Raw genomic sequence first — 17,915 nt, 5'->3', positions numbered from 1 at the left:
CCGGGGTCACCACAGCGGAATGAACCGCCAACTTTTCCAGCAAGTTTTTACGCAGCGGATTCCCTTCCACCCGCAACCCATCTCTGGGAAACATCCACACACACACTCATACACTACGGACAATTTACCCTACCCAATTCACCTGTTCCGCATGTCTTTGGACTGTGGGGGAAACCGGAGCACACGGAGGAAACCCACGCGAATGCAGGGAGAACATGCAAACTCCACACAGAAATACCAACTGAGCCAAGGCTCCAACCAGCGACCTTCTTGCTGTGAGGCGACAGCACTACCTACTGCGCCACTGCTTCGCCTGTAATTTAAAACAATATTTTGTATAAGAAATATCATACACTACCTGACAAAAGTATTGTTGCCTATCCAAGTTTAAGGATCAAAATATAATAACTTGAGAATTTGCCCTCTTCTGTGTTTTGTAATGTAATGGGCAGCACAAATGTCTTGAGGGTTCCAATAGGTCTTCTGCCATATTTGTGATAATTGGGATGTAGTTCGATAGAGTAATCATCTGAAAAATCTTCCTTCTGCCACTTTTCCAAATGATCAACTAAAAGACAAGACATTATTTGTTGCTCTTACAACTGGGATGAACATCAAGACCTTTGTAAGGTAGTGTATAGTGAAATGAATCTGTAAAATAACAGAAAGAGTACTAACAGCTTATTACCAGGTTTTTGTACCATAATTCACAAACACAACAATATATCACTTCAAACTGTAAAAAAGGCAATAGAAGACACTTTTTCAAATGTTGTTGGAGGTCAAGATCATATAATTTAATTAAAAACATGAATGAAATGAACCATGAACCACAAACTATGGAAGTCTTAATTTACAAATATTTTTTTCCCTTCCTTCCTCATTCTCCCAATCCAAAGTGTGTTTATCTTTGTTGAGGATGTGGTGATACTGTGAAACAGCTGTTTTGAAGGAGTTGTGTAGAGAGCCCATTGTTGGAGCTTCTCACCAGGGTTACTCTGGTGTCTCTTGAACCGCGCTCTCGCCGCTGGAGGTTTGTTGACAGAGCCTGCGGCCCATTAGCCTCTTAGGTGTGGGTGTTTGCCGCTGGGGTTTGATCCACATCTGTTGGACCTTTAGGCTACTCCAACATTGGACTGCATACAGAGCTCAGTGTGAGGTGGGAAGGGTTGATTCTGAGGTCTCTGTGTCCATGCGGAGAATGTGAATTTTTGGAGACACATAAAGATGTGGAGCACCTAAAGAACATAAACAGCACCGGACAGGGTTGAAGAATCTGTCTGCCCTCCCACACCACAGGAAGACACCACCTTTTCACCTATTTCTCAAACACTGTATATTTATCTTATGTAAGTATGATTATTAAGATATAGGGTTATATATAGGGATATATATAATATCCTTCACCCTTGTGTATTACTTCACCCGACACTCTACAGTTTGACAAATGTTGCTGCTGTTTTCTTAAAGCAACACAGAGCAATACAAAAAGCAACAACAATTATAAAGACAAAACAGAAAAGGCAAAAAAAAAAAAAAAAAAAGGACATAAGACAGAAAAAAAGAAGATTTTAAAACCATTATTACATCAGTTCCTCTAATATTATACATTGGTCAGCAATGTTACACAGATATATATAGGCCAGTGGGCGCAGGCAATATGGTGATCTTACAGACAATGACAGGGTTATACCTTTAAACTGTTATCCTGGGCATTTGACAAATTATTAAAAAAGGGTTTCCAGGTTTCAAAGTCGGCAATGTTATCAGATTGTGTCTTAGTCTCTCTAAATTTAAAGTGCTAGAGAATTTGTGGTGGTTTTGATGCCTTTTTCCATTAATAAAGAATAACTTCTTTAGCTAACACTATTCCATATTGGACAGCTTTTATAATTTTATGACTAAACCCACGAAGTGAGTCAGACCAACCAAAAACAGTGATTGCTGGATCAGGGGCGACTTTACAAAAATGAGCCTCAGAGTAGTTGAAAATTTCACTACAAAACTCAAAGAGTTTTGGGCATGACCAAAAAAGATGTCCTAAAGAGTCTTCCACAGATTCATATTTGTTACATTTAGATGAAATGCAGGGGTAGAATTTATTAAGCTTTACACTGGGATAATGAAGCCGATGTACTACTTTATATTGGATTAGTTGATGTCCGGAGTTAATAGAACATGTGACGTGTTTTGTTTTAACATTGGTCTGACATCCTAATGAACACTTTGTGAATAAAAATGTCTTTTTTTGGTGATTAAAAAGTAACATTATTAAAATACATCATCAAAGTTTTAGAGTGTTTGTTCAAGTCAAGATTGAACTCGGGCCATTTGCAGCAACCTTACTTTGTGCACATGTACAGTCCACTAGGCTACATGAGATAGAGGTTTTTACCGACCCTGTCAATCAAACGAAGATTCGCCAGGCCTCGAAACGCTTCTGTAATGTCCGATGCTTTGAATCGCTTTAGTCACATGACCTAGTGTTTAGAAACACTTTAGTCATGTGACCTGGGTGTTATGAATCACCTTAGTCACTTGACCTGGGGGTTTGAATCACCTTAGTTACATGACCTGGGTGTTTTGGATCTTGCTTTGGTGCAATGTTTTGAAGCACTTGCGCTTCGGGATCTCGACACTGTATCGAAACGTCAGTTTTATGTCAGCAATCCCCACCAACAATGTGAAATAATACATAATTATTCAGTAAAAAAACAACGATTCTGTTCTCATTGGGACACATTTATGCACATATTTAGCATACATCTTGCTGGATTCAGTCATGTAGACCACTGATAATTTATCTGTATTATCATCACAGCAGCAAAAGTGGACAGCCGCAGAATTTGATTACACCAACAGGCGACTTTGACAGGATTTACATGCATTTGCATAGAGAATGTCACTTTTGTTGACTTTAACATGTGCAGTGGTCTGGGGGCTTTTGTTGGTCTGTTGGTATTGATGTGGGTTTTATCTATTTGACTGTCTGCTCAACATGAGCTCTGCTCCATCTGTTTGCACGAACTCTCAGCAACCGTTTCACAGAGACATGAAAAAGGCAGAAGCGAGACGCCCCAACCCCCGACCCTTGTTTCTCTTTTGCTCTCGCTGCGTCTTTCGTCTTTTTTTGCATCTCCCTCGATCACTCTCTCTCTCTTTCTCGACATACTCCAAAGCGTGGCTATGAAAAGACAGGAAGTGAGGATAGTGGTAGTATGTTCCCTCTTGACGGGCCGCTTAGAAGTCAAGTTTCTTCTTATTCTCACTGTTGTCTCGCTTTTTGCGTGAGGTGTCAGAAACAACACGGTGAAAGTCTGGAAACAAACAAACAGAGAAAAGAGAGCACCAAAAAACAACCCAAAAAAGATAGCTCTGTTGTGTTAGGTCCGTCTGATGTTCGGAGGAGCGGATCACATCTCTGACAGCAGACTTCCTCGGGACCTACAGGGGAAGTCGGAGATGACGTGTTTTACAAAAATGTCATTTCCCTTTTGTAGCCAAGCGTCCTCGGGCTGAATGACAGTCTGAAGCTGGGAGGCGGCACTGAACTCAGGGTGGCTGAAGGCTTTCTCTATCCCTTCTGCTCTTTTTTTTTTTTTTTTTCCTGGTATTGCGATTAGAAGATGTGCATTTATGGGCTGTGAATGCATCGGGATGGAAGATTTGTTTGGATTTTTGAAGCGATTTTAAACAGCAAGTAATAAAATGTAAAACTTAAATCTAAAAACACATTGAAAGAGTGAAAGCATGCTATTTACACGCTTTTTATTTGCTTGCTAATAAGCTGTGAAATGTGTACTATCAAATGTATGTGTGAATCCCACTGAACATTCTCTAAAAGTGATATGAAGAGTAAGAGATAAAGGGAAGAGCTTTGACAAAATCGAAACACAGTTGGTCACATGAGACCATCTAAAGCAGGGGTTCTCAACCTTTTTCACTTCAGGGCCCACTTCCTTCACCAATCAATCTTTAAAGGCCCACCTGACCTTTATTTCTAAAATGTTTGTATGAAATGCTTATGTGGGAAACCCACGCGAATGCAAGGAGAACATGCAAACTCCACAAAGAAACGCTAACTGACCCAGCCAAGGCTTAAACCAGCAACCTTCTTGCTGTAAGGTGACAGCACTACCTGCTGCGCCACTGCATCGCCATAATAAATAAAATGTATAATTTTTTTTACTATAAAACACTCACAGGACATTAATTTGGACAACTATGTGGATATATTAAATAGTTCACACAAAAATACACAAAGAGAGACTTTCACTTTCACTTCATGCATAGTTTGTGAATGAACAGACTATGTGTACTAGTTGCAGACAAGATCATGAGGCTGTTTCTGCAGTGAGATTAAGGTAATCAATCAATGGACAGGAAAAAGTGCATTGCTTCGTTCGTTTCAATATAGTATGTTAATAATGAAATCCAAAAATTACAGTATAATATTGAGAGTTCATCTCACGGCCGCGGCCCACCGGTCGAGAATCTCTGATCTAAAATGCAGATGTTAAACTCCTGCAGGTCTGAAGCACGGCACAGTTTAAGCCCTGGTCACACAGCATTTTCTCCCCGTAGACTTCTATTTATACACACATGAATGCGGCAGACCGGAAACGCAAGCTTGTCGCACAGTTTCGCAGTTCGCTGCGTTGGAAAGTTTAAGCTTGGTCAACTCAGACCTGCGAAATCAACTCACGTGATTGCGTGAGACCAATCGAAGATCAAAACATGACCTCTCTGGAAAGAAATGTAAAATATGGACCAGTCGCTCACTTTTTTAATGTCTACTCATCTTGTTTATTCCTGCCCCTTTTCGCAGCGCTGTACAACAAAATTTTCACACGCACAAACTCTAGTGTGACCGCGGCATTAGTTCCAACCTTAATTGAAAACACCCCATCAAACCAATTGAGTCCTTCAGTCTTGTTTGAAACATACAGAGAGGTGGGTTGAAGCAGGGTTGCAACTAAACTATACAGGGCTGCGTCCATCCAGGAACTGAATTTAACACCCCAAATTTAAACTCATAGTAAAACCAGGTGTAAACGGTTATGAATCACTTGTATTTGTAAATAGATAACAGAGAACATTACAGGTGGAACCAGTGTTTGAAAACATCTTTCTCAATAGTCAAGTATTGTCTGATTTTAATTAATGCTTAAATTAGCTGATACTTAAAGAAGAGAGAAAAACAGCCTACAATAGCAGTTATGTTCCGTTTTATGTAATGCTTTTTGAACAAAAACATGAATTACTGAATATATATTTCTAATAAACAATACATTAACTTTGTGTACATGGATTTATATATTTTTTGGTGTACAATCTATACCCAAATTCACAAAATTTCAGCATTTTTAATTAAACATTTTTCCCTTTTTCCAAGTTTTTGGTTCCACTTTATATTAAGTGACCTTAATTAATAGGTACTTACAATAAAAAAATAAGCACAAAGTACTTATTGTCTTTATGTTGTATTGCACAACACATGTCAAGTAATAATAATAATAGTAATAATAATAATAACAATAATAACTGTAACAATTAACTTATAAGTAATAATAATTATTTCTTACATTTATATATAGCGCTTTACCCTTTTTTTTGGGGGGGGGGGGGGGGGGTCTTCTCATCCACCACCAGTGAGAGGCATTCACCTGGATGATGCTACGCCAGACCGCACAACACACACCAGCTGATGGTGGAGAGTGATGAAACCAATTAAGATAAGGTGATGGTTAGGAGGCCATGATGGTCAGAGGGCAGTGGAAAGATTTGGCCAGGATCTCCATTAGAAAGACGGCTCTCACTGAGTATAAAGTCCCCATCAATATACTGGAGAGTTAGGACCCACTCAGACCCTCCCCTGCTGGTCTCCCTAAAACCACTTCCGGCAGTAATCTAGCTTTCCCATGTGGTCTCCCATGCAGGTATTGACTGGGCGCAGCCCTGCTTAGCCTCAATGGCCAACCATGTGAGAGTTGCAGAGAGCTAGCTACCAGCTGGGATATGGGTAGGGTTATAGGGACAGGTTTGCTAGTATGGGTAGGTTTAAGGGTGGGTTAATGTGTAAAGGATGGGTTAACAGTGTCATTTTAAATGAAATTACTGAAATTATTTACAGATTTATTTACATGGAAATCATTTATAAAATATAAATATCATGTATAAGCACCATGTAAAAGTGTAAAATGGTGTCAGCGAGCATAATACATTGTTAATCGCAATATGGCCTGTGTTTTCATGCACACTAATGTTTTTTTTTTCTTTCAGTACGGTAGAGGAAATGTTTGACGCTACACTGCATGTAACTCTTTATTCAAATATCTTCAACTTGAAACATTTTTCTGTCTTGTCTCTCTTTCTCCAGGTGATGAGTGGTACCTGTGCCGACTGACTCTGACCCTCCCCAACATGTCGAATCTACAGTGGGCCATGTTCCCCTATCCTTACCTGGCCGCCGTTGGTCCTGACACTGGTGCTGGATCTGTGGTCTACAAGCTTGTGGCCCAAAGTCCAGACGGCTCGGTGGGAACGGCTCACTTCCTTTTGGTTGATGGTAGGTGTGATGTTCAGAGTGGATTGGAAAGCTGGCAATACAATCATGCAGTCTGATAAAACGCTGCCCCACTTTAGATTTAGGCGAGTTAGACTGATGTCGCACATGTATTGCATGATCAATAATTTTAACCCCAGACAGTAGGCATAAAAGAAATACTCTTTAGCTGACACATTAAGCACAGGTTAGTAAATTTGTGACTTACAGTTTGGTAAAAGGGGTTGTTCTCCTAAAAAATAAAACAGTCATCATGTATTCATCCTTTTTACACTGGTGGTAATAAAATAAAAAATAAATAAAATAAAATAATTAATTTAAAGATCTTTTTTTAAATAATTGCTGTACTTCAGCACTTTCTATTCATTAAATATTTGTGAAAGGCATTAAAGTTTTCACAAAAATATTAAGTTATTATAAAATTATGGTTTTGTTAGTTTACAAAAATGACTATATAATATTTAATTATTTATTTTTATTTAATTATTATTAAGTTACCAGAAATCCTGGAGTAATGACTACAAATATATTTATATAAATTTTTTTTTTTTTAACAATAATTACTTCAGCTGACACGTTAAGCACAGGTTAGTAAATTTGTAACTTAAAGTTTGGTAAAAATAAAACAATCATTTATTTACCCAAATCTGTTTCAAATCTGAGTTTCTTTCTATCTTTTGAAGAATGTTGGATATCTGTAGCCATTAGCTATGTTTTCAACCACAGATGCAAATTAGATTTATGCGTAAAACTAGAATATTGTATAAAACATTTGCGAATAAAGCACAGTTTTCATCTGATAAGTCTAAGTGTCATGATCAACAGCAATCTAGGCCTTGCAGATCACTGGAAAGCACACACTATCACCCAGACTACAATTCTGCCACTGAAATGAACTACAACTACCATTATGCACCTCACACACACCAGTTCCAGATTACCTTTGATCGGGCAAACACAGCTTGAAGCTCAAAGACTGATTACATGGATTGTATATACTCCTCACATTCTCACACACATTGCTGAGTCTTGTTGTTTGTAACATTTCTAAGCGTTATTCTTGTCGTGTTTTGTTTATTCTTCCTGTTGTTTTTGCCGCCTGCCCTCGTTATTTGCCTGCTTTTGACTACGCTCTTGATGAATACGCAGTTGCTTTTGTGGGCATGAGACTCTCTTTGGAAGAATAGATAGTTCCATAGAATAGATAGTAATAACACTGAACTACTTTGATGACAGACTTTGGCAACATTTCAGAAATTTTACAATGTGGTCGGCCCACTGATTTGTCCAATTTTGTAATCACATTATCGCTTAAAACAAAATCACATGACTTTTTTGATGCGCTCAAAGGATTTTTTTTTTCTGTAAATGTGTTTTCATTGTAGTGAATGCGTAAATTTTCTTGTTGAATAAAAAGTTGTGCGCATGCCAGAGGTTGCACCAACTAGTCGACTAATCGACTAGTTGACTTTAATGCTCTGCCAAGATGCTTTTTGATTGATTTCAACTAGTCGCGCTGTTCAGATCACATATTTTGATTTTAACTACATGCAGCTTTACTCACGAAGGTAGGTTCACTGAATTCACTATCTTCCCTCCGATTATTTAAAATAAATTTTTAAATTATATTTTTCTTTTGTCAGCGTCAACAATTTATGTGTACATTAAGTGAATTTAAAATCATCAAACAGATGCCAGTTAGGTCACTCCATCTTGAGCAGGATTTTGAGCAGCTTTCTAGCGTGCACGATCATAGCGGTAAAATATGCGTCTGAGCAAGTTTATGAGAGTGTAATAAGGCTTACACTTATAGCATATCGTTATACAGTAGCTTTTGTCTTTCATGTGTTGTTGTTATGAATAATTTCACCTGAATCTGTGTGCTGAGGACGAATGCATTACTTCTGCACTAAAATATACGTTATTGTTACATTCTTACTAAAACGTGCAGTGACTTTGTTGACTGCATTTATTTATAAGTAAAACTATCCCTGTTGCTAATGTTGCATTGTTGCTGAAATAAAGTGTTACCAGTGCATTTGTTTTACACTTAAATCAGTCATTGGCAGTGGTGTAAAATAACAAATTACAAATATTAAGATCCCTGTAATCGAGTAGTTTTCTCAGGAATTGAAAATTACTAAGGCAAAGCAGTAGGTAGTGCTGCCGCCTCACAGCAAGAAGGTCACTGGGTTGCTGGTTCGAGCCTCGGCTCAGTTGGCTTTTCTGTGTGGAGTTTGCTTGTTCTCCCTGGGTTCGCGTGGGTTTTCTCCGGGTGCTCCGGTTTCCCCCACAGTCCAAAGACATGCGGTACAGGTAAATTGGGTAGTCTAAATTGTCCGTAGTGTATGAGTGTGTGTGCGAATGTGTGTGTGGATGTTTCCCAGAGATGGGTTGCGGCTGGAAGGGCATCCGCTGCGTAAAAACTTGCTGGATAAGTTGGCGGTTCATTCCGCTGTGGCGACCCCAGATTAATAAAGGGTCTAGGCCAACAAGAAAATGAATGAATGAATGAAATTTACTAAGTTGTAAATGACTTTTACTTTCCCTTGAGTACATTTTTCAAATGAGTACTATTTAAAACAGACACTTTTACTCTACTTGCGCTACATTTTTAGGCAAGTAATGGTACTTTTACTTAAGTATGATTTTTCAGTACTCTTTCCACCCCTGGTGATTGGTAATGCTGCATTGTTTTTGCAATGTGTTATGAGCTGTCCAACAGCCTGTGTATATAGTTTTTGCAAATAAATAGCATATTTTGGAAGTCCACTTTGATACTATGAATTGCCACTGTGTATTGAAATGTGCTATATAAATAAACTTGCCTTGCCTTGCCTGGCCTTGCCTATAAAAGTTGATTTCCAAAAATATAGTCGCTCAACCCCTAGTGCATATCTTCTTTTGTGAACATTTTCAAAATGATGCACATCTTGGAGTTTCCATTCAGCATTTTTATGTGATATTTCAAAATGTGCATAAAAATAGGTGGATGGAAACATAGTTATCAACTTCTATAGTATTTCCTTTCCTACTATGAATGTCAATGGCTATGAGTTTTCAGCATCTTTCAAAACATCTTCTTTGGTTTTTAACGGAAGAAAGAAGCTCATAAAGATTTGTGACTAATTGAGAGTGAGAAAATGATAGGTAAATTTAACTCTCCCTTTAAGGAGGAAGGACTATGTCCATTAGGATGGCATGAAATCATAATGGACACAGTAGACAGGTTTTATGTTTAGAAATAATGACCGTGACATGCCTTTTTCATCAGCTTGGTTAATACTGTAATAAAAACAGTTACAAATGTAATTCTTGTCTTTCCATAGTTATTCACTGTTTAAGTGATTTCATTTAGTACAGCTAAGGTCAGTTGTGGAATTCATTGTGATTAGTCAACGCAAAAATACCAAACAAGCAATTGACTGTGATATGTTATGGCACATGAGCATGTAATGTATGTGTGTTAGTACAGGTGTGTCGAACAGGTTTTATTGTACCTCTAGGACATCTTCAGAAACATCATAACCTCTCATAATGGCTAGTCGTTCATCATCTGATATGTTGTGACATTACAAAATTACTTCTCTGGTCCATAAGGATTTAGGCTGTGCTATAAATATTCTGTCTCTGGTGAAATTACACTGGGATGTTTGTAGGTGTCGTTGCCAATGGCTTTCTTTATCAAGAGTTTCTGATGCGGCCATTAGTTGAATGTCAGTCATTGTCAGGTAGACTAGATTTGAAGAAATGAATGATGCTGTGGGACAAAGTGCTGTTAATGTTTCAGGTTAGTATATATTTTAGACATCGATTCTGCAGAACTGAGATAGGAGTGATAAAATGGACATTCTTGAAAGGTGATTGTTCAATAAAGCATTAGTTATGTTACGATCAGTGTGGGCGCTATAGGAATTTTCTTTATATATTTGGAAAAAATATTACATCCCAAAAGGTCATGTCAAATAGATTTTTTAATGTTATATTGAATAAAAAAAAATGTATTCCTCAAAACATAAAAAATATATTCATGAATATAGTTGTACAATACACAGACCATTATTCATCATACATACAAATGCAAAAAATAAAATGCAATTACACTTATTTCCAGTGTGCATTAAATTATTCAGTCACAGTAAAGATTTTTATACTGCTGCCAAAAATAAATATTAAATTAAATTAATAAAAATTAAATTAAAGTACTATAAATAACCAGAGTATCTTACCTCAGCCATCTTCGTCTTGAAGAATCCCCCACTTCCACCCCTACTTCTCCCACCCCCCTCCTCCCACCCCTAATGGTTAGCATTATTGCCTCACAGCAAGAATGTCACTGGCTCAGACACTACCTGGCCAAGTTGGCATTTCTGTGTGAGGCTTGCATGTTCTCCACGTGTTTGCGTCCGGGCTTTCGTCCGAGTTTTTACCGGGCTTTCAGGTTTCCGCCGACAGACCAAAAACATAAAACAAAACTAAATTGACAAAACTAAATTGACAGCTTAGACACTCCATAGCATTCATAATTTACTCCCAACATTATAAAGCAGGGGGAGTTCTCGAGACCTACCTGAACTTGGACTCCCCTCTCGCCCTGCAATAGGGGGGAGCCCTGGGCTCGAGTATCTCACAATCTCAGGGCTCTCTATCGGGACAGCATGCCAAACACGCTTCATAATCAATCATCCGCTAGGGGGCGAACTCCTGAATCACCTGTAGCTTTCGTCATGAGCCATGGCTGTGTTCAAAATGACATCAATGTTTTCAAAGAGCACTGTCAAGGGAGCACAAATGTCAACATGAAGATCGCTAAAACTGAACTGTAAAAGTACTTTGAAAGCAAATTGCACCTAAGAGAGAGATGACTTTAATGCTTATATATATATATAGTTGAATATATTATATATATATAAATTCCAAGTTTAAATGTCAGAATGTTCTAAATGAATAGGGCATAGGGAGGATAAGTGGCTAACTACAGCTCTAGAGTTTGCGACGTATTTTGCAAATGTTCGTTGGAACGATGGATTTGGGAAACGTCAATTCAATAAACTTTGTAACAACGCAACTTGTGACTTTAGTTGGACATCCATGGTTTTCGCACCCCTGATCACCAGTTTGCTGGTGCAGCACATTCAGTGTAGACAGAACCACAGATCACCATCACTATTGTTATTAGCATTGCCTTCAATCATGAACTTCTTGATAATGGAAGAGCACAGAATGAAGCTTGATTCTGGATCAGACCTCTGCCCGGGTGTTGGCGCAGCTGTTAGCAGGGCGAGGTGCAGGAGCGGGTACAGCTGGAAGATCTGCTCCGCCTCGCCAGCTGTGCTCTTCATCCACCTCCTCTTCCTCTCCTCCGCTCACAAAATAACCACACGCTCAAGGGGACAGCGCTTAAAATGAGCTCTTCTCTTGCTGTTGTCCTGAAGGAGGAACGGAGGGGATCTTATTTCTCCTCAGACACACAGACACACACAGATGCATTGAAGCACAGCTAGCAGAAGGGTCTCGCACTCCTCATGTGTGTAAAAAACACTCGGAGGCTTTTTGTGACTTTGTCTTTGTAATGCTCTAGCACGTTGAGCTGAACTTTGCAGGAGTTGCTCTTTTAATATATGATTATAATAAAGTGGCACATCACAGTTTTTAGGCAATGATAGCAAGTCAGTCACATGCCACAAGTCATCACTTTTAAAATTAGACTGTTGGTGGGTTGGTAGTATATTACAAAATAATGATTAATTGGATTTACAATTTTGTTAAGGTAAGTGGTCGCAAACAATTTATATGGGCTGAATTTAAACAAACAAATTAAATATAGTAATGTTCAACTTCATTTGTTTGTTTAAATTCAGCCCATATAAATTGTTTGTAACCACTTAACTTGAAGAAAATATAGTAAATACAATGAATATTTTTTAAGCCTGTCTGTAATATATAACATCTATAAAATGTAGAAAATACAATCATATAGGGCTATAAGAATAAATATTATTTATAGAATAAAAATGACACTACACTAAATTATATTAGAAATACAAAAAATATTCCTACGGTGCAATACATTTTTTTCTAGAATATATCAAATTTGGTTTCAGTTAATTATTATTAAATTAAATTAAAATAATTTGATCAATTCACCATTTTGAAGATTATATTTTCTATTAGTTTTTATAGTAGTAGAAGTATAGTATATATTATGTTTTATGAATAGTTTTCAGTTTTATCCATGTTCATTTTAATTGTTGTTTATTTACTATTTAGCTTAAAATAATAATTAAAAATAAAATGTTAAAAAAGCATTAAAATACAAACTTCACAATACAGTTACTTTATGCTTTAATATTACAGTTACTATGCTTTAATATTAAAATATTTTACAAATATTTTTCTTTCATTTATGTCATTTTTATTGTTTATATTTATTTAATACAAAATTTGTTTCTTTTAGTTTAATAATAAATTAAAGTAATTTGATCAATTCACCATTTTTAAGATGAAAACGCTATTTTATATTAGTTTTTATAGTAGAAGCATGGGCACCGCTGGGGTGGGGGATGTTTAGATGGGGGGTGGTTAGGACTATTCCAAGGGCCCATACATTTAGGGGGGCCCCAGAGACAAAAGGGAATGCGGCTATTTTTGTATTAGTTTTATAGTAGTATAAGTATATATCATGTTTTTATGAATAGTTTTCAGTTTTATCCATGTTTATTTTAATTGTTTTTATTTTATTTCACCTTAAAATAATAATTAGAATTTATTTTAAAAAGCATAAAAGTACAAACTTCATAATACAGTTTCTAAAATTTATCATATTTAAATATTTGTTTTATTTTTCTTTCATTTATGTCAATTAATTCAATGTATTTTAATTGTTTATATTTATTTTTATTTAATTAGTTTCTTTTAGTTTAATATTAAAGTAAAGTAATTTGATCAATTCACTACTTTGAAGATTGAAAAATGTTGTGTTCATTTTTATAGTAGTAGAAGTATATATTGTGTTTTATGAATAGTTTAAAAGTTTTATATGTTTTATGAATAGTTTTCAGTTTTGTCTGTTCATTTTAATTGTTGTTTATTTTTCATTTAGCTTAAAAAATTATTAGAATTGAATTTAATAAATTATAAAAATACAAACTTCATAATACAGCTACAGAAATCAATACTATAATATTAAACATTTTTTTAAAAAATTCCTTCATTTATGTCAATGAATTCAATAAAATTTTTATAATTATTTTATATTTATTTTCTTTTAATGTAATATTAAATTAATTTAAAGTAATTTAATAAATTCACAATTTTAATCATGAAAAAGCTAGTTTGTGTTTGTTTTCACTGTAGTAGTAGTTTCACAATCACCAGCGATCTAGTCCATTCAGATTGCTGGAGAACGTTCGAGGTTACTAAAGTAACCCTTCGTTCCCCGAGGAGGGGAACGGAAGCACTATAAGTGGATTTGATTGTAAAATCCACGCATTGGGAGGTTCGGTTCAGAAGCTACTCGTCTGAAAGAGTATTGAACGGGCCAATTAAGAATGAATTGGCAGCGCAAGCCTGCGCAGGTGAGCGGCATAAGCAATCAACTGAGTATATAAGCTCACCTGGCGCAGCAGACGCTATCCTTTTTAAGCTGAAGAGACTTTCAACAGCTAAGGGACAGTCATTATGGCGACGGAGTATAGTGCTTCCGTTCCCCTCCTCGGGGAACGAAGGGTTACTTTAGTAACCTCGAACGTTCCCCTTCGGGGGGAACTTCAGCACTATAAGTGGATTTGATTGTAAAATCCACGCATTGGGAGCCCATTGAAAGCGCCATAATGACTGCACCTTACCAACACCCCCGATGAGGAGATAGTCAAGCAAGCGTGACGCACCCACATCATGGGGGGCGCGGTCCTCCAACGTGTCCCTGGCCCTAATTTATCCTACTTCAACAGAAGTTTTACGGATTTATATATATTTTTTGGGGTGTCGTGAGCATCTAGATAATTCTAGGAATACGACAGTACGTTGGGAAGCGTGCAATCCCGATAGGGAGGACGCTGCGGAGGCCATCCGTTACCCAAGGGGGGATAGATGGCAGAATTTACATATGGACTAGCCCTAAAAAGGGGGAGTACGCATAGCAAAAGAGTGGTTAGCGGGGAGGGAAGACACGGGTCCGCCCAGGGGGGGGGGGACTTAACCGTGGCTGAATAAGCATATGGGATCGCCTAGTGGGGACCACGCATAGCAGACACCTTTACCCAAAACGCGGGCTGACCAGCGGGCAGACCTACAACGTAGTGGGCCAGCAAGTGACTCCTCCGCTGAGTCAGTGCTGGGGGCCACGGAGGAATCTGCAGGGCTCACCTGACGGGGAACTTTACTGACAGATAAAAAGGCGCACGTATCTCCGTGTTAGGGAAAATGGCGCAGCAAGCGTGTTTCAACACCCTACCGAGTTGTTTCCTCAATCACCAAGGGTTACCTAATACCCTTGAGGAAACCGGCTCCACTCGCAGATTGTAAAACCTTGCAAATGTGTTGGGTGTCACCCAGCCCGCAGCTCTACAGATGTCTGTTAGAGGGGCGCCGCGTGCGCGCGCTCGAGAGGATGCGAAGCTCCGAGTGGAGTGCGCACGCGCTCTCGGGGGACGCGGCTCATCTCGGCTCTGATAGTGAAAGAAAGGCATCCACAATCTAGTGGGAACTTATTTCGGTACGGCACTTCCCTGCTGCCGACCGCTATAACAGACGAAGAGCTGCTCAGATGATCTAAACTCTGAGTGCGGTCCGGATAATACGCAAAACGCGAACTGGACAATAAATAAGGGCTGGGTCTGCCTCCTCCGAGGGCAGCGCTTGCAGGCTCACTACCTCGTAAAAAAACGGAGTGGTAGGAACCTTGGGCACATATCGCGGGCGGGGTCTCATACGTGAGAGAAGCCAGCCCAATTACAGGCACGAGTCACTGACCGAAAAATGCCTCCGGGTCCCCGACCCTCTAATCGATATCAACGCGACCAGCAGAGCTGTCTTCAGGGACAGAAATATACTGAGTCGAGGATCGAAGGGATCTGACGCGGCTTGTGTAGCGAGGGCGAGATCCTAAGAGGGCATGAAGGGGGGCGGGGTGGATTAATTCGCTTAACGCCCCTGAGGAACCGGATGATGAGGTTATGCGTTCCCACGGTGCTGCCAGCCACCGCGTTATGAGAGCGGAGATGGCAGCCACGTAACCTTGAGTGTGGAGGGCGACAGCCTGCTCTCCAACTTCTCTCGGCGTAAAGAAAGCACAACGCTGATCTGGCAAATTACGGGGGTCTTCTCAGCGAGAGACACACCATTCAGTGAATAGACTTCACGTCAGGGCATAGGCGCGCTCGGGGAGGGGGCTCTAGCCCGAGTGACGGTATTAGCCACCGCAATCGGAGGTTACCTAAGTCTTCCTCGCGTCTAAAAATCTCTTCAAAGATCGGCGAGGGTGCCAGGTGGTGCCCTGTCCCTGAGAGAGTAGGTGCTCTCTCGAAGGGACTGCCAGGGGAGGGCTATCGCGAGGGAGAGCTCTGACATCCAGGTCCGGTTGAGCCAGAGGGGCGCAACCAGCAACCTGTTCCTCGTCCTCCCTGACCATGCACAGTAACTGCGCGAGCAGGCTCACTGGGGGAAACGCGTATTGCGCGTGCCCCGAGGCCAGCTGTAAGCCAGTGCATCCGTGCCGAGAGCACTCGGTCAGGGAAAGAACAACTGGCAATGAGCGATCTCGGGGGAAGCAACAGATCGATCTGGGCTTCCCCGAATCGCGCCCATATCAGCTGAACAGACTCGGGGTGGAGTCTCCATGCTCCAGGACGCAAGGCTGCCGTGAGAGCGCATCGGCTGCACGGTTGAGCTTGCCTGAATATGAATGGCGTGCAGCGATTTCAGCCGCGGATGACTCCAGAGGAGCAGACGGCGGGCGAGCTGAGACATGCGGCGAGAGCGCATACCCCCTATACGGCTGATATACGCCACCGCCGCCGTACTGTCCGTCCTGACCAGCACGTGTTGCCGCTCCAACACCGGAAAAAAACGGTGGAGAGCGGGGAACACTGCCAACAGCTCCAGGCGATATGCCAATGCAACTGGGTACCTTTCCACAGGTCCGCAGCCGCATGCCCGCAACGCACAGCCCCCCAGCCCGTGTTGGAAGCGTCTGCTGAAACGACAACAAGACTGGACGCCTGTTCTAGAGACACCCAGGCCTGTAGGAACGAGGGGTCGCTCCAAGGGCTGAGGGCGCGGCGACACAGCGCAGTAACAGAGACTCGGTGTGCGCGCGCGTGCCATGCGCGTCTGGGGACTCGATCGTGAAGCCAGTGCTGAAGTGGTCTCATATAGAATAATCCGAGCGGCATGAAGCGGCTGCGGATGCCATATGCCCCAGGAGCCTCTGAAATTGTTTCAGTGGGACCACTATTTTACTGTCGAGCTCTCTCAGACAGTACAGCATCAGCTGAGCGCGCTCTCCGGAGAGGCGCGCTGCCATGGTGACCGAGTCCAGCTCCAGCCCGAGAGAAGAGATCCTCTGCACGGGGGCGAGTTTGCTCTTTTCTCGGTTGACCTGAAACCCCCACAGGTGGAAGTGCCAGAGCACTTTGTCTCTGTGCATAATCAACTCTGTGCATAATCAAAAGAGAGGGCAATTCAGCCAGTCGTAAAGAAATTGAGTATGCAGATGCCCGCGAGCCGAAGGGGCGCTGAGGCACCCTCCGCGGGCTTGGTGAGGACCCGCGGAGACAGAGAGAGCCCGAAGGGGAGGGCTTTGTATTGCCAAGCTCGACCTTCAAACGCAAACCGCAGAAACTGTCGGTGGCGAGGAAGAGTGGAGACATGGAAATACGCGTCCATCAGGTCTAATGCTGCAGACCAACACAGAGGACGAACGCACCGGAGGATGCGCTTCTGCGTGAGCATTCTGAACGGCAGCTTGTGCAGGCAGCGGTTCAAAACGCGCAGATCTAGGATTGGCCGTGACCCACCGCTCTTTTTGGGCACGATGAAGCGTGGGCTGTAAAACCCGCTCTCCATCTCGGCTGGAGGGAGCGGCTCGATTGCATCCTTCGCCAGGAGGACAGCAATCTCCTCTCGCAAGACAGGGGCGGACAGGGGGCTGACCCTGGTGAATACACACCCGTGACTTGGGGGGCCGTTTCGCGAACTGAATCGCATAGCCGAGTCTGATTGTGCGTATGAGCCACCGCGAAGAGCTGGCCCGCGCTAACCAGGCAGGCAGAGCTCTCGCTAATGGACTCATCGCTACAATCGCTGACGTACCAGCAGTGGGGCAGCGCGGAGTGGGTGTGCTGATCCG

General features: G+C 40.9%; 1 protein-coding gene across 2 annotated transcripts in view; it reads left to right on the top strand.

The window, feature by feature from the left end:
* The window catches only part of si:dkey-22o22.2, a 368,709-nt gene that overhangs the window by 225,266 nt on the left and 125,528 nt on the right, over positions 1-17,915 (top strand). For both annotated transcript variants that reach the window (XM_073926494.1, XM_001921088.9), the window contains one exon: positions 6,380-6,568. In XM_073926494.1, coding sequence (XP_073782595.1) covers positions 6,424-6,568 — 145 coding nt within the window. In that variant the 5' untranslated portion in view covers positions 6,380-6,423. The remainder of the gene's footprint in view (positions 1-6,379; positions 6,569-17,915) is intronic.

The sequence above is a fragment of the Danio rerio genome, chromosome 16 (assembly GCF_049306965.1).
Source record: "Danio rerio strain Tuebingen ecotype United States chromosome 16, GRCz12tu, whole genome shotgun sequence".
NCBI classification, from domain to species: domain Eukaryota; kingdom Metazoa; phylum Chordata; class Actinopteri; order Cypriniformes; family Danionidae; genus Danio; species Danio rerio.
Note: the sequence above shows the minus strand (reverse complement) of the source record. Positions and strands in the feature narration are given on the sequence as shown.